The sequence below is a fragment of the Macrobrachium nipponense genome, chromosome 5 (assembly GCF_015104395.2).
Source record: "Macrobrachium nipponense isolate FS-2020 chromosome 5, ASM1510439v2, whole genome shotgun sequence".
In the NCBI taxonomy this organism is placed as follows: Eukaryota; Metazoa; Arthropoda; class Malacostraca; order Decapoda; family Palaemonidae; genus Macrobrachium; species Macrobrachium nipponense.
Window position 1 is genome coordinate 141462607 of NC_061107.1, and position 25051 is coordinate 141487657.

Sequence of the window (25051 nt, forward strand, 5' to 3'; positions counted from 1 at the left end):
CACTGTATGTCGTAAATGTAGGGGGGTTTCATGTGTTCTGCTCTAATACTTGTCATGAATGCGAGGATTAAATGCAGAAGAGTGGAAGACTCTAACTTCTTATTTGAAGAAGTTAGAGAGGGATAGGGTTAGACGTCTGAAAGGTGTGAGTTCAAGGCCTATTGAGCCTTTTATTGATACTTTTTCTAATCCTAATGATTTAGATTCTCCCTATGTGTCTAATTCACAAAGTGTACTTTCGGAATCGGCCTCGGAAATCGCCGATCTGAAAGCTACTATTCGAGACATGAAGTCCAAAATGGCGGACTTACAAGGTAAGGCTAGTGAAAGTGAGCATTACAGTGAAGTGAGTTCTCCCAGTGTTGTGGAGGGGGCGTTGATCGTCCCTGCGACGCTCCAGGCCTAGACCTCCTTCCAAGCTCCCATGCCCAGAGGAGAAGGTTACAAACCTCTGGGGTTCTAGTACAGGTTCTTAAGTACTTTATTTTGCTAGGATCGTAGACAGTAAATGCAACCCATGTTCAAGGAAAGCAGGCACAAAAACACTCCAGAAAAACTTAACAGTATTATTACAAAAACAGAAATAAACAACTTAAATCAGCCTTGCGGGTTGTTTTAAGTCAAATACATACAGCAAAACAGCTTAAAGCAAGAGACTAAATACCAGGTCTCAACGAGCCACAAGGCACCCTACAGCTAAACATCTAAACCCTAACCAAAATTCAGAGGAGAATAAATATTTCATAAATCTGTGAGGATCCAAATATATGCCGGCCAAAACTATCCTAAATAACAAAAGGCTGAAGGAAGTGGAAGATATCAAAACAAGGAAAACCTTAAATTACTACCTAGCCATACAACTAAAGATACAAAGAATATTATCTACCAATAATCAATAAGGGCAACAATAAACTTATAATATACACAAGTAAAAACTATGACAATGTATACGTATATGTATATTATATATGTACTGCACGTACACTGACAGTTCTAATAATCCTTACGTCAGGGATGTCGGGCTGAACTAGGAGTCCATAGCGAGCACAAAACTGCTACCAAAGGGATGAACACGATCGCCAGGACAACAGGGGTATAAGGCTCCTCGAAGGAAACAACACGCTATACTGTTTCTTACCTGGCGATTGCCTCCCTACGTTTCTCCTCACGAGCTAGCGCTCACACATCAGAAGAAAAATGCAGAAGACGAAGGCAGAAGTGGCAGGTGAATCCGTAATCAGTACCCGGATCCAGCGACGGTACCATTTCCCGTGGGCTCCTCCGACGGGAATAAGGGGTAATACGAGAAGTCGCAAATAGCTTACGCTTCTGCGGAACCCCGTAAAGCGGACACTATGGTCGCAAGTGAACGAAGAGCCGTGATCTGCAGCACCAGAGTCGCAGGTGACTAAGGCACCTACGAACGGTCGTGAGGAAAGATTCCAACAGCGCCGTTTCCAAAATAAACTGCCAAAAGGTCGTCCTCCAATAATCCACAAAAGCTGCTCAAGGGGATGGTCTGACAAGGAGCGTTCCAAAGCCCGAACTTGCCGGGCGGGACAGACCATCAACGTTCACAGTACAGCTACGAACCATCCACCGTAACTCAAAAACAAATCACAAAACAATCGTTAGAACGATAGTTCACAGAAATAAACAAGGGAGGAGGAGGCGCTCAATAACACAAACTCTTACATAAACTAACAAGCATTTGGCTGCTTAAGCAAAAGAAACTTAAAAGTAAACAAGGCTGATTTAAACTTGATAAATAAAAAACAAAAAACTACGTTAATTTAATACCTTCCTCCCAAAAACAAAAAAAAATTATTCACATAGAATACATTTTTTTTAAAACCCTAAGCAAAAATGCTGAAAAGAATTAACTTAAAACATTTCAAAAGTTATCAATACACATGTAAAAAAAAAAAGGACAAAGTAACTATTCCAAATCTCTGGAAATAGATACTCAGCAAAATAATAACATAATATACAGAATAACCATAGTCACAAAGTAAACTACCAAAATAGGCAACCGGGAACCTCAGAATAGACTGTCCCACAGTTCCTTAAGCATAATGCTAAAAACCTCCTATCATCTAACTGGAGGGAGAGTCTACAAAGGCTAAGCCCAATACTAACCACTAAAGTCCTAATGAAGTTCAGGTCTAACACAAACTAAGCTAAGGCTGAATACTCATACCACACAACCTCTCGTACCACACACTTACCACAAAAGTTTTTTATACAACCGAGAGAAAAAAAAAAAAAAAAAAAAAAACGAGAAGGGCGAGGGGGGGGAGCAGAGAAAAAACTCACGACTACATCCGAGAGAGAGCATCAGGAATACGGTTATCAGAACCTTTATAATGTTTTATCACCAGCGTGAACTCCTGTACTGCAGGGCCCAACGCAAAATCCTCTGATTGGAACCCTTCATTCGTTCAATGAAGACTAGGGGATTATGGTCGGTCCAAATCTCTATGGGATAAGAAAAAATTTGTTACATAGGGCTTAAAGTGGAGTAACGTACGAACCATGGGCCAAGGCCTCCTTTTTTCGATAGTAGAGTATTTTCTCTCGGCCGCTAAAAGTTTCTTACTAAAATAAGATATGGGACGAACTTCTCCAGCCTCATCTCTCTGAAAGAGGACTCCTCCAATTCCAACGTCACTAGCGTCAACAGCAATAATAAATGGTTTCTGAAAATTAGGAGACATTAGAATAGGGATTGGACACCAACATCAACCTAAGCTTTATGAAAGATCTTTCACACTGAGGTGACCACTCAAATTTGCAACCTTTTTTTTTCCAATAGTTTAGTAAGCGCTGAGCAATGTCTGAAAAGTTCCGGACAAAACCTACGATAATTACGCCCAACATACCCAGGACTCTCCGGACCTCTCTGACATTGCACGGCCTCTTCAAATTTACAATGGCCTCTATATTAGCTTGTTTTGGGGGCTACTGAACCCAAACCCACTTCATGGCCCAAATAGCATACTCTGGCCTTACCAAACTCACATTTACCAAGGTTCACAACAAGGCCGGCAGCTCTCAGGGCTTCAAACACCTTTTTTAACCTTACCATATGCTGTCCGCCAGCGTTGCTGTGAACCACCAAATCATCTATATATATTTCCACCCCTTCCAAGCCACAAATGACCCTATTCATTAGTCGCTGGAAGGTGCAAGCTGCATTTTTTCATTCCAAAGGGCATCACTTTACACTCGTAAAGCCCAAAGGGAGTTACAAAGGCAGAAATTTCACGGGCTCGATCAGACAGGGAACCTGCCAATACCCTTTCAACAAATCCAACTTTGTTTATAAACTTGGAGGACCCTATCTGATCGAGACAATCATCTATACGAGGTAAAGGGAAGGAGTCATTTTTAGTGTGAGTATTTACCTTACGATAGTCGACACACTTCGGAACTTTCCGTCAGGTTTTTACGAGGACTATTGGAGAACTCCATGGACTCACCGAAGGTTGAATGAGGGTCGTGCTCCAGCATATACTTAATTTCCTTATCAACAATGTCCCTCTTCATTGGATTTAATCGATAAGGAGACTGCTTACGGGGAAGCACTGCCCACATCGACATCATGCTGGAGCAAGCTCGTTCGTCTGGCGCATTCTGAAATAACTCTGGGAAGGCAAGGATTAATTCCATAACATCACTTCTTCTGATTAGTCTCCAGATGCTCTAATCCCTCCTTTAAAATTTCTAAGTTCTGAACATTGTCAAATAGAGCATCAGAAGACACTGACCAACCAAATTTACAAAATCATCCGTGGAGGAGGCTCTACACTACCACAGATACTGGTTCATAAACAATAGCCAAAGGGTCCTTACCACAGGAAGTATAAGACTTCAATCTATTTATATGAAATACCCGGCACTTTCGTTTGGTCCGGGGGCTTCAACCTCATAGTATACCTCAGACAGTTTTCTCAAAAACCTTCCAAGGTCCCTTATACCTTGGCTCGAGAAAGTTGTCAGAGTCTGTACTTAATACCAAAACCAATTCCCCGGGCACAAACGAACGTACCTTTGTCTTTTTGTCAAAATTAATTTTCATGGCAGCTTGGGAAGAAGCCAAATTCTCTCGTGCAAACTTCCAAGCCATAGATAGCTTTCTCCTTAAGGTTTCCACAAACTCACCCACATTCATCTCTCCTCTTTGTCCAGAACTCAATCACCTCATGGACTATCTCCAGAGGACCACGTACCTTGTGACCAAATACCAACTCAAAGGGAGCGACACCGGTGGGACGAGTTAGGGTGATTCCGTATGGCAAAGAGAGCAAAGGGAAGCCCTTTATCCAATCCTCTCCTTGCTCGTAACAATATTTCTTTTAACACATTTTCATTTAAGGGTCTGGTGAAATCTTTCCACCACACCCTGACTCTCTGGATGATAGGGTACGCTGGTAATGTGCTGAATGGCCAGTTCAGCACACTTACCCCGAAATACCCTACTGTGAAATTAGTTCCACAATCAGACTGAATAGTACGAGGCAAACATATCTAGAGAAAAACTCTATGAGTTTCTCGAACACCGCACGAGAAGTAATCCTCCTCATAGGGAATGCATCAGGAAACCTAGATGCTCTGTCCATAACTGTCAGGAGATGGTAAACCCTGACTTAGTCCTAGGTAAAGGCCCAACCACATCAATCACCAACTCCACAAAAGGTTCTCCAATTGCTGGAATCGGATTTAAAGGGGCTTTTGGAATTGGTTGATTGGGTTTTCCCATCACCTGACATGCTTCACAACTATTCACAAACCCATTTTACTGAAGACTTTAAGCCTGGCACCAAAAATATTTAGCTAACCTACTAAAAGTTTTACACACACCAAAGTGGCCAGAAAAAAGAGTCTTCATGTGCCAATTTCAAAACTGATCTCTGAACTGAGTAGGGACACTATCTGCTCGTTTCGAGATGTTATATCAAGGGCATGAGAGGAAGGGCGACTAACTCTATATAACACGCCTTTTTATAACAACATCGGGGGGGGGGGAAAATCGTGGTCTAGTCAAATCACTCGTATCACCCAGTTCAAAATTGAACTCTTCCTTCTGAGCTTCAATTAAACTTTGAACGATCCCAATCAGGTTTTAATAACTTACCAAAAAGCTTATCACTACTACTAACTACAGACCCGGGCCTTTCTACTTCTACAAGCTAAACTACTAAATGTAAATCATCATCTTCATCATTATTTAACAAATCTGCTGCCTTTGCAGCAGCTCGTGTCGTTACAGCCACTGGACAAGCATTCAAGACAAAATTGGAAAACAATTCAGTCCCTTGTCATCCACATGTCATTACCCAGTATACCATCTATGCCTGGGATTGGTAGGCTTTTACAACAGCTAATTCTGTCTTTCTATTATAACCAGGGAAGGACAATTCCACCTCAACTAAAGGTAGCCGATACCATCGTGTTCGGGAAACCTCCCAAAACCACAAAATCACCTGAATTATTAACTAGGCCCTTCAAAGATTCCTTCAATACCAGAGACCGAGCAGCCCCAGTATCCCGCAAAAACTTCACCTTTAGGGTTTTCGATTCGGTAATCAATTTGCCAAGCCAAATATATTTATCATAAAGTCATAAATCCCTACTAGATAAAGAACCAACATTTTCCCCCTTGCTACAACCATCATTAGCGATCAACACTGGTGGATTCTCCACCTGAGACTTATTAGACATAGGGTTATTTGATATTAGAGCTACCGGATTATTATTGTTTCTTTGGAGGTACTTCCTTCTGGCGTTACACTGTGCTTGAAAATGTCCTGGTTCATTGCACCAGAAGCAGGTCCTTCTTACTCTATTACCATTACCAGAAGTAAACTTATTACTCTTGGAGAAGACTCTAGTGTAAGATCCACTTGAGCCCTCTCCCTGAGCATCTCCAGTCCTATTCTTGTGCAGATTCCCCTGGACATGATTATTTCCCGGACCACCTAATTTCTTTTGAAAATTATTTGACTTACCAGTCTGAAAATTAACTACAGATCCAAGATTACCTGACCCGGCCCGATGAGTCAATACAAATTCATCCGCTATCTGGGCAGCCTTACCCAAACTGACTGCTTTAACCTCTTCAAGATAAATTCTTAATTCCTTGCTACAAGCCTTTTTAAACTCTTCTAGCAACATAAGCTCTCTCAAGGAGGAGAAGGAGACCACTTGACGACTCTTAAGCCAGTCGTCAAACTGCTCCTCCTTGAGACGGGCAAATTCCACAAATGAGAGAGAAACATGTTTAGTAAAATTACGAAACTTAAGGCGATAGGCCTCAGGCACCAAGTCGTAAGCCTTAAGAACTATTGCCTTAACCTTACTATAGTCCCTAGCTACACATTCATCTAAAGCATTGTATACTCGAATTGCCTTGCCCACCAGCCTACATTGAATCAAGACTGTCCACATCTCTGGGGGCCAAGACAACCGGGTAGCCACACGCTCAAACGCCTTAAAAAATTCTGGGACGTTTCGCTCGTCAAATACTGGGACCAATTTCAACGCTGCCCCTATGTTAAATTTATCCTGAGAGGACCCAGTGGGAGTACTAAAGTGATTTGGGGAACCTCCTAACCTAGCCATTTCCAAATGATTGTTTTAGCATAGCCAAACTCCATGCTTCCTCGCCCTCTCTTTCTCCTCAAACTCAAGTTTCATCAACTCAATTCTTTGCATATAACAGCATATTCACTGTTCACCTGGGATTTTACAGGCTGTACCGGCGCTACCTCAACATGGACAGAATTCTCTGGGCAAAAATGGATTTAATGATACTTCTGGTTTGAAGGAAAATTAGCGTGTCCTTCAAAAAGGGTACCAGTCCTAGGGGGATCCTCAAATAATGAAAAACCAGGATTTACACTCACACTACCTTCTTGCTCTTCATCACTACTAGCAACACTATCAAATTCCTCAACTAAATGCTCACCCTCAGCTAGGCCCTGAGCTACCTTGTTTTTTACGGCCTCTAATAAACATGCCTTTGTCTCAGCTGCCTTAAATGGTATTCCCAGCCAACGAGCACAACTTACCAGATATTCTTTGTTTAGAATAGATAAGTGTTTTAAGCAGTCTGCGACCCTAAAAATTCAGCCGGGGTCAAAAATAAACTCCTCCATGATCATCAACCAAAACAAAGAGGGGGAAGGTAACCACCTACTCAAAACAAATACTGCCAAATCCCCCAAAGTGCTGTGCCGCAAACCAAAAAACACAGAGTACACCTGTGTACGATCCTGTCACGGTCGCCAAATTGTTACAAACCTCTGGGGTTCTAGTACAGGTTCTTAAGTACTTTATTTTGCTAGGATCGTAGACAGTAAATGCAACCCATGTTCAAGGAAAGCAGGCACAAAACACTCCAGAAAAACTTAACAGTATTTATTACAAAACAGAAATAAACACTTAAATCAGCCTTGCGGTTTAAGTCAAATACATACAGCAAAACAGCTTAAAGCAAGAGGACTAAATACCAGGTCCTCAACGAGCCACAAGGCACCCTACAGCTAAACATCTAAACCCTAACCAAAATTCAGAGGAGAATAAATATTTCATAAATCTGTGAGGATCCAAATATATGCCGGCCAAAACTATCCTAAATAACAAAAGGCTGAAGGAAGTGGAAGATATCAAAACAAGGAAAACCTTAAATTTACCTACCTAGCCATACAACTAAAGATACAGAATATTATCTACAATAATCAATAAGGGCAACAATAAACTTATAATATACACAAGTAAAAACTATGACAATGTATACGTATATGTATATATATATGTACTGCACGTACACTGACAGTTCTAATAATCCTTACGTCAGGGATTGTCGGGCCTGAACTAGGAGTCCATAGCGAGCACAAAACTGCTACCAAAGGGATGAACACGATCGCCAGGACAACAGGGGTGGATAAGGCTCCTCGAAGGAAACAACAGCTATACTGTCTTACCTGGCGATTGCCTCCTACGTTTCTCCTCACGAGCTAGCGCTCACACACATCCCCGAAGAAATGCAGAAGGACGAAGGCAGAAGTGGCAGGTGAATCCGTAATCAGTACCGGGATCCAGCGACTGTACCAATTTCCCGTGGGCTCCTCCCCGACGGGAATAATGGGTAATACGAGAAGTCGCAAATAGCTTACGCTTCTGCGGAACCCCGTAAAGCGGACACTATGGTCGCAAGTGAACGAAGAGCCGTGATCTGCAGCACCAGAGTCGCAGGTGACTAAGGCAACCTACGAACGGTCGTGAGGAAAGATTCCAAACAGCGCCGTTTCCAAAATAAACTGCCAAAAGGTCGTCCTCCAATAATCCACAAAAGCTGCTCAAGGGGATGGTCTGACAAGGAGCGTTCCAAAGCCCGAACTCCCGCGGGCAGACCATCAACGTTCACAGTACAGCTACGAACCATCCACCGTAACTCAAAAACAAATCACAAAACAATCGTTAGAACGATAGTTCACAGAAATAAACAAGGGAGGAGGCGGCGCTCAATAACACAAACTCTTACATAAACTAACAAGCATTTGGCTGCTTAAGCAAAAGAAACTTAAAAGTAACAAGGCTGATTTAAACTTGATAAATAAAAAACAAAAAACTACGTTTAATTTAATAGGGAAGGAAGGAAAGTCGAAAGCCTTAAGGAGGTCGTGGGGAATCCCCAACGGTCAGACGTCCCTTCAGCAAGCTCTGTTTCGTGGCAGGCTGCTCAAGGGCGCTTTAGAAAAAGCGTCCTTCGTGAGTGTTTCTCATCCTCTCCCTCTCCCTCACCTAAACGAGGGTGGAAGGAGTCGGATTTATCGAGGCCTCTGAAACTGCATTTGAAAGAACCCGAAATTGATTCGAGCCCAGAGCGTTTCTCAGATGACGCTCCTTCTTCTATTAAGAAGGCGAAGGTGGCGTCAGCGTCACCCGACGAGGACGCAGAAGAACCCTTTCCTACTTCTCCCCCGATTGATGACGAAAGGCGTCATGCAGTTGACGTGGGAGAAGCTTCAAGGAAAATTATCATGGCAGTACAAGAACAACTGGCCTCTTTGGTGGGAGTGTTAGCGCCTCGTAGGAAGGACGTTGCGCTTCCAATCAAGAAGTCTCGTCCTCTCTCCCCTGCTAAGCGAGAGGCGTCATGCAAACGTGAAGCTTCTAAACACATTGCAGAAGCTTCGGGTTCGAGAGCGAGATCGGGAGCTTACGGAAGACACGTAACGCCAGAGAGACGTGAGACGTCTTTTAGGCATGAAGCGTCTTTGAAAGCTGATTGTAGACGCGAGGCTCCAACCAATATTTTGGCGCCAGTTAGGACGCCTTTTGAGAGCGGAGCGTCTTCCAGGCGCGAGGCGTCATCCGGACGTCAGCAGCCACGTAAGCGGGAGGCGTCAGCCAGGACGCTTGGCGGACGAGAAGCGTCATCCAAGCGGGAAGCGTCATCCATTTATGGAGAGAAGCCTGAGCTTTTGGCGCCTTCCAGGGCTATTAAAGCGGGGAAGAGGAAGGAATATCATTCCCTTAGCCCCTCTCCTATTAGGAGTTTGTCTCCTCCAGAGGAAGGACGTACGGAGTTGGGAGCGGAGACTCATTTAGATCCCGAGTTAGAAGTAGACTCGGAGGAAGAATATCAAGGAAGAGAAGGACTGTCGAACTATAAAGTTTTGACTGCCTTGCTTCTAGAGGAGTATGGAGACGACTTGACTCCTGCCGCTCCTCCTTCTCCGCGCTCTCTTTTTTCGAGTGCTAAGACGAAGAAGTCTTCGTCTTTTCTCAGAATGAAGCCCGCCATTTCAATGAAGAGGGCTCTTCAGTCCTTAGACTCTTGGATGAAGTCTAAGAAGGAGTTAGTCAGAACGGTCTTCTGCATGCCTCCAGCGAGACTAGCTGGTAAAAGAGGCATTTGGTATCAGATGGGAGAGAATATGGGTATTGCTCTTCCGTCTACGTCAGAAGCGGACTTTTCGATCTTAGTTGACGCTTCACGTAGACAAGGTCTGAACTCGGCACGTATTACTTGGGGCATTTCTGAACTGGACCATCTCCTCAAGGGACTCTTTCATGTATTGGAAGTTTTCAACTTCTTGGATTGGTCCCTTGGGGTGATGTCCAAGAAAGCCCATGATTCTGAAGGAATCGAACCAAAGGAAGGTCCTTTTGTTTTTGCATATTGTCTTGTATAGGACAAAGCGGTTCAGGATGGCTCGTGAGATCTCCTCTTTGTTTGGAGCAGGTCTTCTAAAAAAGAGAACGGTATATAGTGCCTTTTTAACCAAAGGCATTCTCCCACGCTCAGAGGGCAGCGCTGCTGTATTCGCCTTTGTCTGACTTTTTGTTCCTTCTCAGTTGGTGAAGGACATTTCTCGTTCATTAACTGAGAAGGCGACTCAGGACCTTCTGACGCAGTCAGCAAGGAAGAAGAAGCCTGCTTCTACACCTGAACAGAAGGACCGAGTACATCGGTTCAGCCCTTTCGAGGTGGCCCTACCTCCAGACCTCCCGCAAGAAGGAAGGCTCCTGAGAAGAGAGGTAGGTCTGCCTTTCGTCCCTTTAAAAAGGGAAAGTGATGCTTCTCTCCTCCAAGCACCAGTAGGTGCCAGGCTCCTGGGATTTGTGGAGGCCTGGACACTTATAAACGCAGACGCGTCATCGTTGTCTGTAATAAGGAAGGGATATCGTATCACTTTCCTGAACACTCCTCCCCTAACGTCAATACCACGGGAACTAACAGCCAAGTACAAGGATCCTGTGCTGAGGGATACTCTTCGATCGATGGTGGAACAAATGTGGGACAACGAGAGCGATAGAACTAGTACTGGGGATCAAAACTCCCCAGGGGTTTTTACAATCGCCTTTTTCTGGTTGCGAAGGCCTCGGGAGGCTGGAGACCAGTACTAGACGTCAGCTCTCTGAACAAATTTGTTCGGAAGGAGAAGTTCTCGATGGAGACTTCTGCCTCAGTCCTTTGCGGTCCATTGCGACAAGGAGATTGGATGGTGTCTCTAGATCTCCAGGACGCCTATTTTCACGTCCCGATCCACCCTTCACGAAGAAGTACCTCCGTTTCATGACGGGGGGAAGGATCTTTCAGTTCAGACCTTGTGTTTTGGCCTGTCCACAGCTCCTCAGGTCTTCACAAGCCTGATGAAAAATGTGGCGTAGGTTTCTTCACCTCAAAGGAGTAAATATCTCTCTGTATCTGGACGACTGGCTCATCAGGGCCAGATCAGAGAGACAGTGCTTGGAGGACCTGACGTTAACTTTAGATCTGATCAAAGCGTTGGGATTGCTCGTGAACCTCGAGAAGTCGCAGCTGACCCCCAGACAGAACTTAGTCTATCTGGGGATTCAGATGGATTCTCGGGGTTTTCGAGTATTCCTTCGCAAGAGAGAATCGCAAAAGGTTTTGCAGATAGTCTCTCTCTTCTTAAGGAAGGAACAGACGTCGGCGAGGGAATGGTTGAGCCTTCTAGGGACCCTTTCCTCGCCTTCGAAACAGTTCTTCCCGCTAGGAAGACTTCAATTTTTTACGTTCCCCTTCAATTCTTCCTCAAGAAGTCTTGGAGTTGGAAAACTGGACAACTTTCGGACGCCTTTCCCATTCCAGTGGAGATAAGACCGCACCTGGAATGGTGGTTGCCCCCTCTGAAAGAGAACAAAGGGATCTCTCTAAGAACCCAGAACCCAGACCTAGTGTTGTACTCCGACGCGTCGGAGAAAGGTTGGGAGCAACATTAGGCTCGAAGGAGGTGTCAGGCACCTGGGAACCAGCGCAGGTGTCTTGGCACATAAAACTGCAAAGAGCTCTTTGCCGTGCATCTGGCTTTGAAGAGTCTAGAACCTCTGGTGTCGAACAAAGTAGTGCAAGTAAATGTGGACAACACCACCGCACTTGCCTACATTCGAAAAACAAGGAGGGACACTCCTCGTTCCTTTACGAGCTGACGAGAGACCTTTTGCTTTGGACGTCTCACAGGAACATCTCCCTTCTGACAAGGTTCGTTCAGGGAGTAAAGAATGTGAGGGCGGACAGACTCAGCAGGAGGAACCAGGTCCTTCATACAGAGTGGACCCTACACGAGGAGGTGTGTCAAGATCTCTGGTCGCTGTGGGGGACACCTCATGTGGATCTCTTCGCCACATTCATCTCCAAAAGGCTGGCAGTCTTTTGCTCGGTCGTGGAAGACCCAAGAGCTCTTATGGTAGACGCCTTCCTGCTAGATTGGTCTCGCGTAGTGACGTCTATGCTTTTCCTCCATTCAAAATCCTGGGACTAGTACTAAAAAAGTTTGTGGCGTCAAAGGAGACGAGGATGACATTGATAGCCCCCTTTTGGCCGGCCCAAGATTGGTTCACGGAGGTGGTAGAGTGGATCGTAGACTTTCCCAGATCCCTACCAAGAAGGATGGATCTTCTCAGACAGCCACACTTTCAAGAGGTAATCATCAAAAACCTCCCCGCTCTCGCTCTGACTGCCTTTCGACTATCGAAAGACTCGTCAGAGCGAGAGGGTTTTAGTTTTCTCGCGAAGTTGCAAGCGCGATCGCCGAGAGCACGCAGAACCTCCACTACGGAAAGTATATCAGTCGAAGTGGGAGGTTTTTAGAAGGTGGTGTAGAACTAAGAAGTTGTCCTCCTCCACTACCTCTATAGCGGAAATTGCGATGTTTCCTTCTATTCCTGAGAGAGCAATCTCATCTAGCTGTATCCACAATAAAGGGATACAGAAGTATGCTCTCGGCAGTCTTCAGAAATAGAGGATTAGATCTGGCAGATAACAAAGATCTCCACGATCTCATAAGGTCCTTTGAGACTTCAAAGTTGAAGGAACCGGTCCCTCCAAACTGGACCTAGACGTGGTTCTCAAGTTTTTCTTTCATCTGAAAGATTCGAACCTCCTCATCTGGCTTCGTTTCGAGACATCACCAGAAAATGCCTATTCCTATTATCTTTAGCTACGGCAAAGAGAGTTAGTGAATTACATGCTCTGCAGGATAAAGTAGGTTTCAAGGGAGACTCAGCTATTTGCTCGTTTAAGACCCTGTTTTTAGCTAAGAATGAGAATCCCTCGAATCCCTGGCCTAAGTCATTCGAAGTCAAAGGCATATCGAGTCTCGTAGGAAGAGAAGCAGAAAGATCTCTATGCCCTGTAAGAGCTCTAAAGTTCTACATTCAGAGAAAGCATCAGATGGGAGGCTTCTAGACAAGGTCTTTGGTGCGCGGTAAAAGACCCCACAAGACTGATGTCCAAGAATGCTCTGGCATTCTTTGTGAGGAACGTCATTACAGACGCGCATAAGGTCTGTTCTGACGAACAGTTGCGACTGTTGAAAGTTAAAGCTCATGAAGTGAGAGCAGTAGCGACGTCTCTCTCGTTTCATAAGAATATGTCGCATAAAAACATCATAGATACGACATTTTGGAGATGCAACTCAGTATTTGCATCTCATTACTTGAAAGACGTTCGTGTGACATATAGAAGTGTTTTTCTCTGGGTCCTTTCGTATCGGCGGATACGATTCTGGGTACGGGAGCCGACACCAATCCTTAAAAGTATATACTTTTCTTCTTTTGGATATGGGTCTGGAGTCTTTCTTCGAACAATGGAGGACTGGTTTAGCACGGGCGGCCGTCTATGTTGTTCAGTAAGAGAATCTTGTCATATCTAATTAGATGAGTATAATTTTTTTTTAGAAAATTAGTATGTGTGCGTAGTGGTTTTTGAGTTACGGTTGTTGTGAAGAGTTCGGGGATAACTCGGAACAATCCTTAGTTCTAACATGTGGTTAGGATCAGGTGGTCGGGATTGGTTGTGTGCTCCTTCATAAGGTGTATTGTCATATAAGTGGATCAGCACCCATAGACAAAGTCCTTTCAGGCTCTGCCGAGTAAGCGGATAAGACCCCATCGGCAGACCCACAAGAACTCTTGGCCATAGATCATATATCTCACTAAAGTTTCTTGAGGTGATGCAGACTACTGGGCAAACACCCACGAAGTCTACCACCTATCAGGTAGGAACCAAGGTTTTATTTATACCTACAACATATGTTGTTTACCTGTCTATTCCATATAGTAGCTGTCTCTTACCCTCCACCGAAGGGTGCCAATCAGCTATGTATATATCTGACAGGTAAGTTGATTGTATGAAAATGATATTGTTATGTTACAATAAAGTTTCATACATACTTACCTGGCAGATATATACAATTAAAGGCCCACCCAGCCTCCCCGCAGGAGACAGGTGGAAGAGAGAAAATATGATAGAAAACGGGGATGGTTCCGAGTCCTGCCGCAGGCGGGCAGGCCGGTAGATCACCTGACCTACCTGTAGCGAGTGGCGCGAAATTTGAATTTCTGTCGAGGACGACGGACCCGTCTTAGCTATGTATAATTATTCTAGAGCCCAGGTAAGTATGTATGAAACTTTATTGTAACATAACAATATCATTTTTAGCTTACAATTGCGTTTTTCGACCATTTCGGTAGAGTCAAAGTTGACCGAAAGTTGAAATTTTTGCACTTAACGTTATTTATATGAAAATATTTCGAAACTGATAAAAGCTACAACCATGGGTTGTTTTTTGTTGTATTGTGCATGAAATTGCGCACATTTCCATATATAAAACTTTATGTAACGGCAAATTTAAAAGGGTGCAAACATTACGACAATCGCACGAACAAATTTATCGGAAGAGTTATTTCACGAACGTAAGGAAAAAGTTTTATCATAAATTCACCATAAATCGAAATATTGTGCTAGAGATGTCCAATTTGTTGCAAAATGAAGGCAAATGATTGAATATTACTATAATATAAGAATTTTAGCTTACAATTGCGTTTCTCGACCATTTCGGTAGAGTCAAAGTTGACCGAAGGTTGAAATTTTTGCACTTATCGTTATTTATATGAAAATATTTCAAAACTGATAAAAGCTACAATCATGAGTATTTTTTTGTTGTATTTTACATGAAATTGTGCATGCTTTCATATATAATACTTCATGTAAAGGATAATTTAAAATGGTGCAAAAATTATGTCAAAGTGATGAAATAATTTTTGAGATGTGTCACTGATACTTTTTAGTGCGATAAGAAAGAAATTCGCGCTTGCGCGCCTGCGTAGTGATTGTAAACAAAACAACGCCTTGATCCGTGAACTCCCAGCATCCCCCAAGGCGCGTGATTCAAAAGTTTTCGGCTGGTAGGCTTATAAGTATTTTTCCGCGAATTTTTAAAAAAACTTTTTTGAGCCGACGTATGATACGTCCAATAGGCATACGGGAGACACTTTGACTCGACGTTTAATACGTCCAATCGGCGTAAGAGGGTTAATATGTTTTTACAAATAAGAGTGTCATTGTAGAAAAAAAAAATTAAAAAAGCATAAAAATGAGCATAGATCAAATGACTGTTCTGCTAGGGAGAAAATGTGACGATGCAGGAGTGGCGACGCCTCCCATAAGTGACGCTTAATAGGTAAAAAAAGAAATTCCCCTATTGAAGTTTTTAATAAGTTAGTTCATAATGATTTGCATATTCTGAAATGTTAGACAAGTACAGTACTTCCCATAGGGTATTAGTGCCATCAGTGCACCTAACGGAGGGCATTGTAGGCATTACTGAAGGTTCTTTGCAGAGTCCCCAGCTGCAACCCTTTCATTCCTTATGCTGTACCACCATTCATGCCTTTCTTCCATCTTACTATCCACCCTCCCCTAACAGTTATTTCATAGGGTAACTGCCAACTTTTCCCCCTGTTACACCCTTCAGACATACCTACTCTCAATTTCCTTTCCAGCGCTGAATGACCTCATAGGTCCCAGTGCTTGTCCTTTGGCTTAAATTCTATATTCTATTCCTGCACACTGCGTCCAATAACCCTGTAACTAAACATCTTGGGATTACTAAGCAAGTGATTGTCAGATGAACAAAAAGTTATACTGTCACTTTTAAAAATTACTTTTTAAGCATAAATTTGATAATGCACTGCAAGTATATTACATTACATATAATTATGTAACTAATTTGCACCAGTAATGAAACAATATTGTACTCTGTTTACAAATTTTAGCACAGAAGAAGAAATAACCTCACATACTTTTGTGTGGTAAATCGAGCATATTTACCAGATTGTTCTATAGATTACTTTTTATTTTTATTGGCATAGAATGCATCTGATAAGAAACAAATTCTGTAAGTTAAGGTGCCACTCTATGCAAAATGCAGCCAACGAACAAAATGTAACCAATAGACAAAATTTACCCGGTGAGTGACAATATAAAATATTTATACTTCAAATTCAGAAACACCAATTTATATATATGAATGGGTGGATTCCATTATGTTTGTTTTATATCATGATTACAGACTTTTGTTCTTAGCAGTCGGACTGACATTTTCATGTAAAAATGCACATAAAATCAAAACTAGGTTAAGAAAATTAGGTTATGCTACGGATATATATTTATTAAGGCACAGTAACCCTTAAAGGGCTAATTACCTTGGCACTTTTTGCTTTTGTTTCCAGTTTTAATCCTGACTGTGGTGGTTGTCACTATATTTGAGTGGTTTAAGAAAATAGATTAACTTGATTGCTTGTTTTATTAATTAGACATTTAATTGCTAAACAATGTAAATCAGTGGAGTAATTTTTTTAATGTCATGAACACTGTATGTTGAGGTAACATGTACCCTTAATCTGTAGTAAACAGATTTAAATAAAGTAGTATTTGTTGAAGTTGGCTGGAAAATAATTCCTAATGAGTACCAACATTTTGCTTCATATAAAGATCATCCTTGAAGACTTAGTACAATATTAAGATAACATTTTATATTTACAGAGCGAGTACAATATTAAGATAACATTTTATATTTACAGAGCGACTTAAAATCCGAGTACTGCCAACTATTTGTTTGATAAAGGAAGGAAAAACAAAGGACTTCATTATAGGATTTGCAGACCTAGGAAACTGTGATGATTTCACAACTGAAGTGATGGAATGGAGAATAGCTCGTGCTGATGTCATTGAGTATAGTGGAGATCTGTTATCCATGCCATCTTTCAATAAGAAAGGAGGACAGCATATGGATGTCCAGCGGAAAAAGACCATTCGTGGAGGAAGGAGGGATGATGATAGTGACAGTGACTCAGACTATTAAAGTAACTCAATAGTAAATACTCACATGGAGAATTCCTGGTGTGACTAAGGATTCCAGAGCTATTGGCTGATTTGTACAGGAACCCATTGTTTTTAAACTTACACTAAAGGTAGAAACATGACATTCCTTCATGAGCTTTATCTCTGAGGTGTTTCTTAATTGAGTTTATTTGCAAGTCATTAGCAGTTCCATATCATTAACCTTTATTATAGTATCATGCTCTTCTCATTTAAATTTTAATCCTAAATAATAAAATTGTAATAAGTATGCATCTGTTTCACCACTTCTTTACTGCTGATAAAATTTGAACTTGAATTACTTAGTGTGGAGTACTCCGTATATGAAAGCGTAGGATCTTGTTAGGAAAAGTACAAATTTCTTTTTAATTTGATATTTTTGTAACAGTCTTTAAACATGAAAAGTTAAGTTAATTATATCTTTAAGTTAATTATATCTTTGTTTAACCAGACCACTGAGCTGATTAACAGCTCTCGTAGGGGTTGGCCCGAAGGATTAGATATTTTTACGTGGCTGGGAACAATGGGACCTACAGCTTGTTGTGGGATCCAAACCACATATTGAGAAATGAAATTTCTAATCACCAGAAACAAATTCCTCTTATTCCATGTTGGCAGAACAGGAAATCGAACTTGGGACTACTGAATTGATAGGCGAGCACATAAACCTCTTGTCCAACGAGGAACTCATTAAATATGAATGTGCATATGAAAATAGATATTGTTTATCATTAGATTAAATTATCTGTTGGAGAATTTCTTTGTTAGAAATTAGAGTTTATCATAAATTACTTTTGTGAGACAGTAAGAAGTAAGTAGAATAAAATGAACAGTATTGAGTTAAGTAGGGTGAATTAAATGAATGGTATGGTTTTGTCCCAGAAGCAGTAAGGAGCTGTTTTTATAAGCTGCAAGGATTGAATCAATGAAAATTGTATCCTCTTTGAAGGCCAATGATTATACAATATTTGATAATATAAGTACAGGCAGCCCACGGTTACCTTAGCCATCGGTTGGCGGTGTTTCAGTTTACGGCACTTGTTAAATATATTCATAACTGGATTTTACATTCCTTAGGGTTTATAGCGCCATTGTCTGGTTATCGGTTTCTTAGGCCAGGTGCTGAGACCGCCTCATAAAACGCAAACATAAAGAATATGCATCTTTTCCTCTGTTCTTTTAAAAAGTTATCCTTTATTTCGCTTTACCTATTAATACTGTATGTAGTCTTGTATTACTAATTGTGTTATAAAATACAAACAAGCCGATCATGTTTTGGTTTGGAAAAATCAGCTGAGGGCGGAGTTAAGATTATTTCTCCGTATTTAACTCAATAATTCAGAGCGATTTTCCGGCTTCTATTTAGCGTAAATTAATCTTTAGAAACTCTATTCATATGTGACAAGGTTATTTTTCTTTATATGAAGAGTTTTCAAGTTGAAAATTGATGTAAATAAGTGAACTAGACTTGGTTATGTTTTTCTTTAATAGATGGCGCTGTTGTCTGGTTATCGGTACATATTTCGATACTTGCCGAAGCACTAAGACACCCCCTCCTAAAATACAAACATAACGAATATCCATCTATTCCTTGGCTCTTTTAAAAAAAGTCATGATGTAGTCTCATATCACTACATACAGTAGTATTATAAAATACAAATGTTTTGCTTTGGAAAAATCAGCTGAGGGCAGAGGCAGGGTTATTTCACCCTACTTAACTTGAATTCTTGCTTCTATTTAGGGTAAACGGGTTACTTTTTGTCATATGAAGTGCTTTTAAGTTGAAATATGACTGAAATATGTACGTCTTGTTATGAACTCGATTAGTATTATTTTTTTCGTTAATAGATGGTGTCGGGGAATGTTATTTTGTGTAAAAAACTGATTACGTTCGTTATTTTCATCCTGTATCATAATAATACGATATTTATGTATTTATGTTAGGGACGTGAAAACAACAGTAAAATGCGTTCTTTCATAGCTAGTATTTTTTTTTTTAGATACATTTTCTCCGCTATTATTTGCAGTCAAGTTTCATCGTGTTACTGATGCTTGATAATTTACAGTCATTAGCAGTGGGAGCATTGTTTTCTCGGCTTCAGCTACAAATGCAACTTAAATTTAGCAGTATGTACTCTATACTATATTTCTGTGCCGGTATTTTCTCTATAGCGAATAAATGTATAACATAAAAATATATCGGTCCTATTCTACTTAATTAACGTCATTTGTAACAAAACTGCAGTAATTTGTTACTATCGTACGATAGCTGAAATGCAAGCAAAACGATGTTATCAGATTCGGTTTGGTGGTTGTAGCAAAACAACTGTTATTGTTCAGTTGGTTATGGGTTCAGCGTTTAAGCAACGATTATAACAGTACTAATAATACTTTTATCATTATCATTTACTCTTTTAACTGATTTAACTAGAAGATATGGTAAATAAAGGGCTCTCTCTCTCTCTCTCTCTCTCTCTCTCTCTCTCTCTCTCTCTCTCTCTCTCTCTCTCTCTCTCTCTCTCTCTCTGCCAGGATTTACCAACAAGCCCATTGAGTCTGACATTAAAAATTTGTAGAACTACCAGGCAGACCTTTGTAAGTGATTAAGCAAATTAAATTCAATGTTTTCATCGAGTTATTACATATTAGGGCAAAATATCTGGCCGTGACACTATCTAAGGCATAGTAAACAAGTCTAGGACACCGTAAGGGGGATTGTGACACCTGTAGACTTTTGAATTTCAGTTAGAGGCTAATTTTGCTTAGCGTTGGGGTTGGGCCCCCAGGAACGGAACCCCTGCGGTTAACCGGGGGCTGCCTGTACTCAAGTGACGTCAAATATAGCGGACACAAAAACAGTGGATTTATCCACAACCTCAGTGGTTATGGAATTGTCATTAAAGTATGCAGTTCTGTACTGCAAGTAACACTTGATTGCATCGCTTATAAAATACTGCCAGCTCCTTTACCTATGTTATTTTTTTCCAACATTTTTATAAGTATGTGTACATTCTTGTTTTTCTCTTATAATTTGATTTTTAAATTGATAAATGATTGGCTACTTTAAACAGCCCTGTGTTATGCTCCTAAACTTGTATGATTTGTTCTTGAATAAGGGACAAAAGTAAAAGAAAGAAAAAGATTTAACCAGATGATTGAAAGAGTAAAGAAGATGGTTGAAATTTTTAGGGTCAAAAACTTTCCATTGTGAGGTCAACAGGATGCTGCAAGTTCACTGCCAGCAGTCTCTAGCATTAAATCCTTTACATATTGTACCTTTATGGAATGTGAAACAGCAGAGCATATTCACTAAATTATATTGTCCTTAGCTTTGTAATCGCATCCATTTGTGTAATTATAACCTTTTCAATACAAGCAAGATTCTTTTTAATGTTAAGATAAGTCTTCAAAAATAACTGCACAATGTTTATATATTTTTGGTGATATGTTTGTGCTGTTAATATTGGGCAGGATAACTGTTTTGGCCATTGATTTTAAGAAATAATCCTATACTGACTAAAAGATATGTTACGATGATAATGCTTTTATTTTAAGTTTAGTAGAATACTTTTCAGTTTTAAGGATGGCCAGTTTTACTTAGATATATCTGTTCCAGTGTTTGTTTTAAGCTTGTTGCAAGTGATCTTTTGTATTAAGTATATGATATAGGATTTATCTTAAGCCTATGTTCAATGCAAAGCTTCATAGAAGAAATGCAATTCCTTTGGTTATTTTCAGACTCCATTACTGTATTGGAAATATGTGAATTGGATCTTGATTTGCGAATGGTATTCATCTAAAAAAAAAAAAAAAGTGTTTGAGCAAAGATATGCTTAGTCAAAGGTCAAAACTACAGCTTTGAAATGTGCCTTAACAAATGATTATATGTTGAGCTTGAAGCCAACTCTCTTTTTAGCCTCAAATTGCAATAAGGGTTATGTTGTTTTTAGAATAAGCAGTGATGGAGTGTTACATGAGTCTCAACTAAAATTACAGTAACTTTTGAGTTTTTTTAAATATGAAAATTGAAGTACCCTTCTTTATTGGAATCAAGTTCACCTTAATTCAAACATCAAATTAAAGACAAGGATTCAAGAAACTATTGTGCCTCTGCAATATAAACTGCTTATTTTACTTGTGTTATACTGCCTGGAATTGAGTGATACAATCTGACAGTAAAATAATCAAAGAATAGTGGAAATGATTCATCTCTCAAGAGGGCTTCCCCTGCTCATCATGTCAGTAGTTGTCTACTAACTGCCTGGCTCTTTGTAATGTGTAAGTGCATTTGTTAGCTCCAACATATGAAACATTTCTTTGAATCAGATCCTGTGTAAATTTGGTGTAATATTTTTTCTTTTTTCATTATGATAAAGATTGGTTAAAAACATGTTGGTAGATACAAGCCTTCTGAATATTGCAATAGTTCTTTGTTTTTGTTTAGTGTTTGCTTCAAATACGTTGTATCTGAAGCAAACAACCAACAAAAACAAGTAACTATGGCAATATTCAGAAGGCTTATTATACTGCTTGAAGATATGCTATATTGAAGACTATACAACAGTAGTATCCAAAACCACCAACATTCATTCTTGAAAAGCTTGTTAATGGACTGCACTTTTCAGGAACAAATATATTCAAAGATACAAAGAGAAAATATAATCCCACAGGGAAGCGTCTTGAGTGGCACATTGTTTTTCCTAACAGTAAACAGTATCACAAATCAGTTACCAATCAGAATTAGAAATAGTACCTTATTTTTGGATGGCCATAATAAAGCACCTCAGTGGTGTGATCGGTAAGGTCTTGGCCTGCCACCTTGGTGGCCGCGACTTCGATTCTCGGGCATTCTACTGAAGTGAGAGAGGTGTATTTCTGGTGATAGAAGTTCACTCTTGATGTGGTATGGAAGTCAAAAAGCCATTGGTTCCGTTGCTGAATAACCACTGGTTCCATGCAACGTAAAAACCATGCAAACCAAACCAAAAATATATTCTGCACTGCCTGAAACCAGAGGAGAAAAAGTGCAAGAATAATCAACTAATAAATGATTAAGCAGATTTCCATAGAAGAAAATGTTTATGAGTTTTAAGCCTAGGGGGTTGATGGTGGAGAGGGACTGCTGTGTATAAGATTGTTTATGTTTACAAAATGATAGTAAAAGATTTGAAGAACCTTTCATTGAAAATTATATGTAATGTACTGTGAAGATTCCAAGGAAAATATCTGTCACAGTCTGATTGCAAAAAATGAATACTATCTGCAGAATGTCGAGAATACATAGAGAAAAATATCAGTAACGTTTAAATGTCCAGCTTTAAATACTAGGTATTACTTAGTAAGGGGGTAGTGCCATCAATGCATCTCATCTGGTGCAATGTAGGCATTACTTGAGGTTCTTTGCAGCATCCCTTAGGCCCCTAGCTGCAACTACTTTCATTGCTTTTACTGTACCCCTATTCATATTCTCCTTCCATCCTACTCTCCACCCTCTCCTAACAATTGTTTCATAGTGCAACTGCGAGGTTTTCCTCCTGTAACACCTTTCAAACCTTTTACTGTCAAATTCCGTTTCAGCGCTGAATGGCCTAGGAATTACCAGTAGTTATTGAGGTGGTTTGATATCTTTTCAAAGTCACTGCTTTAGCTTCTTTATTCAGTCCAAATTTTCAGTGATAATCTGCAATTTTGTGTATGAACAAAAACTGTATTTTGAAAAAATAAAAGTCAAAAGATTAAAAATGGAAGCTGCCAACTGTTTGCATAACAGTCCTTTTCAGCCGAAAGGTTGAAAGCTTCTATTTTTAGTTTTTAATCTTTTAACTTGCATTATTCCAAAATATGGTGGTGAATTTTCACAATTATGTGCAATACCAGAAGAGCTGCATGACACCTTCCACCTAAACAGTAAAGAATTAAAAATAAGAAATTTTACTTGTATTTAAATGCAAACTTTACAAATAATGTTCATGTCTTAATGCATGCATACTTTTGCTGGATGAAATACCCCACCCCCCTCTAGTAACTGGGTTGCGCTCTGCAGCTGCTCTCTCCCCCACAGAATGCAAGAATAATTATGACATCATGAGAGAGGAAAACAAGATTACACTGCTAATGATGATTCTAGTCTTGGTTAACAATGCTTATTTTAGGTAGTATTTTTGGGACACGTTTGAAATTTTCTTTCCTGCCCAAAGCAGATTAACCGTACATGGTAAACAAAGAAAATCCCTACTGAAGGTTAGTGCTGTACTGAATTAGAATTTTTACAAAGTATCAGAATATAAAATATTGTATATTATTTTTTACTGGCAATGGAAGTGCTGGTCAAATATGGAGCAACTCCATCTCCAGCCTCATGTATGAAATTTTCATTTTTTTTCTTATGAAATATACATAATTAATCATAGCTTTCAAGTGTTTTTAACCTAGTAAGGACAAAGTGAGAATTTTATTTTCAAAGTATTATGAGACATGAACTGTGGAGTATGTTACATCACAGGTATACTAATATTAGTATGAAAACCCAACCATTGGGAGACAAGCCAATCCTATCCTATCCAGTGCCAGTCCCAACCCTGGGTAAATAGGGTAAGAATTCAGCCAAAAGTAAGGGCATTCCCCGTATGCTAAATGGAGGGAGCACGCCCCCCCCCCCCCCTGGTAAATGGGCAAGGGCTACCAGGTATTTGATGTTCTTGGTTCAAGAAGCAAGCCCAAAGTTGGAAAGCATGATGAAGAGAAGATAGTAGCTTTGACAGTGAGGACGAAGACAGGAAAAGGAAGACATACCAAATTTAATGGAGAGAAGAAGAATAAGCATTTTGTGTGTGCAGTGGAGCAAATAAATTAGATAGACATGGAGTAGGAATAGTTCTATATAAAAAAAAGGCATAGTAAATGTGTGGTGGGGTAACGGTAGTGAAACTTGCTTGATAAAATGGTCGGTATCAAGAGTTTTATAGTGCCATTCTGGAGGAAATGGACTGTCAGAAAAATGAAATTACAGCAGAGGAAAAATGAGTCATTGATGGTGGCACGACTTAACATGTAGGAAAGGAACACAAAAGGTTGAACGGTAGCGGGGAGTTTGCGAGAGAAATGACAAAAGAGAGTGATTTGTAAACTGCTGTCATTTGCTATGGCAGTTGTCAACACCTGGTTTGAAAAGAAAGTAAATCGGTATATTACATAAAAGAGGAACAAGAGAAAGCCAGAATGACTGTCTCATTTGCAGATCACGTATGAGAGTGGTAAGAAATTTTAGTTGTAATTGGAGAGTGCATACCTATAGAAAACAGGTCGGTGGTGATACACTTGGAAATGGCGAGCTCGGAAATACATTGTCCTGCATAAATCCCACCAAAAATTAAGCGGTGGAATCTGACACGAGGAGCAGAAATTTAAGGAGAAAGTGCTAAGGGAAGTTGGATTGCTAGAGGGAGTGCAAGAGTGGGGGAATCACAACAGTGGAGTGATAAAGAGAATGGGTGGAAGGGTATTGCGAATGACATCTGAAATGAAACCATATGGCGTAAGGAAACCTGGTAGTGGAATGATGAAATGTAAGAGGTGGATGCATCCCCCCCCCAAAAAAAAAAAAAAATCTGTGAAAGGTCTGGGCAGCGAGAGAATAAGAGGAATATAAGACAAGAAAAAGCTTTAGACTAAACGTAAGAAGATCTGGGAATATCTTAGGTGGAGTGTTTGGAGAAAAATTCATAGAATTGCGAAGTCGAGGGACAAAGCATCAAGGACCACTCCCGTGTGAAATGCAGTGAAGATAAGGTCAAGGAAAGGTGGAGGGAATTTAACTAATACATGTAAGTCTTGTGATAAGTTTTATGTTGG

General features: G+C 40.4%; 1 protein-coding gene across 1 annotated transcript in view; it reads left to right on the forward strand.

The window, feature by feature from the left end:
- The window catches only part of LOC135215677 (thioredoxin domain-containing protein 9-like), a gene marked incomplete at its 5' end in the record, with an annotated part of 46462 nt that extends 22853 nt beyond the window's left edge, over nt 1-23609 (forward strand). The window contains 1 exon segment of the mRNA XM_064250622.1: nt 16903-23609. Within this exon segment, the coding sequence (XP_064106692.1) occupies nt 16903-17183 (281 nt within the window).
- Between the last annotated feature and the right edge of the window lie 1442 nt (nt 23610-25051).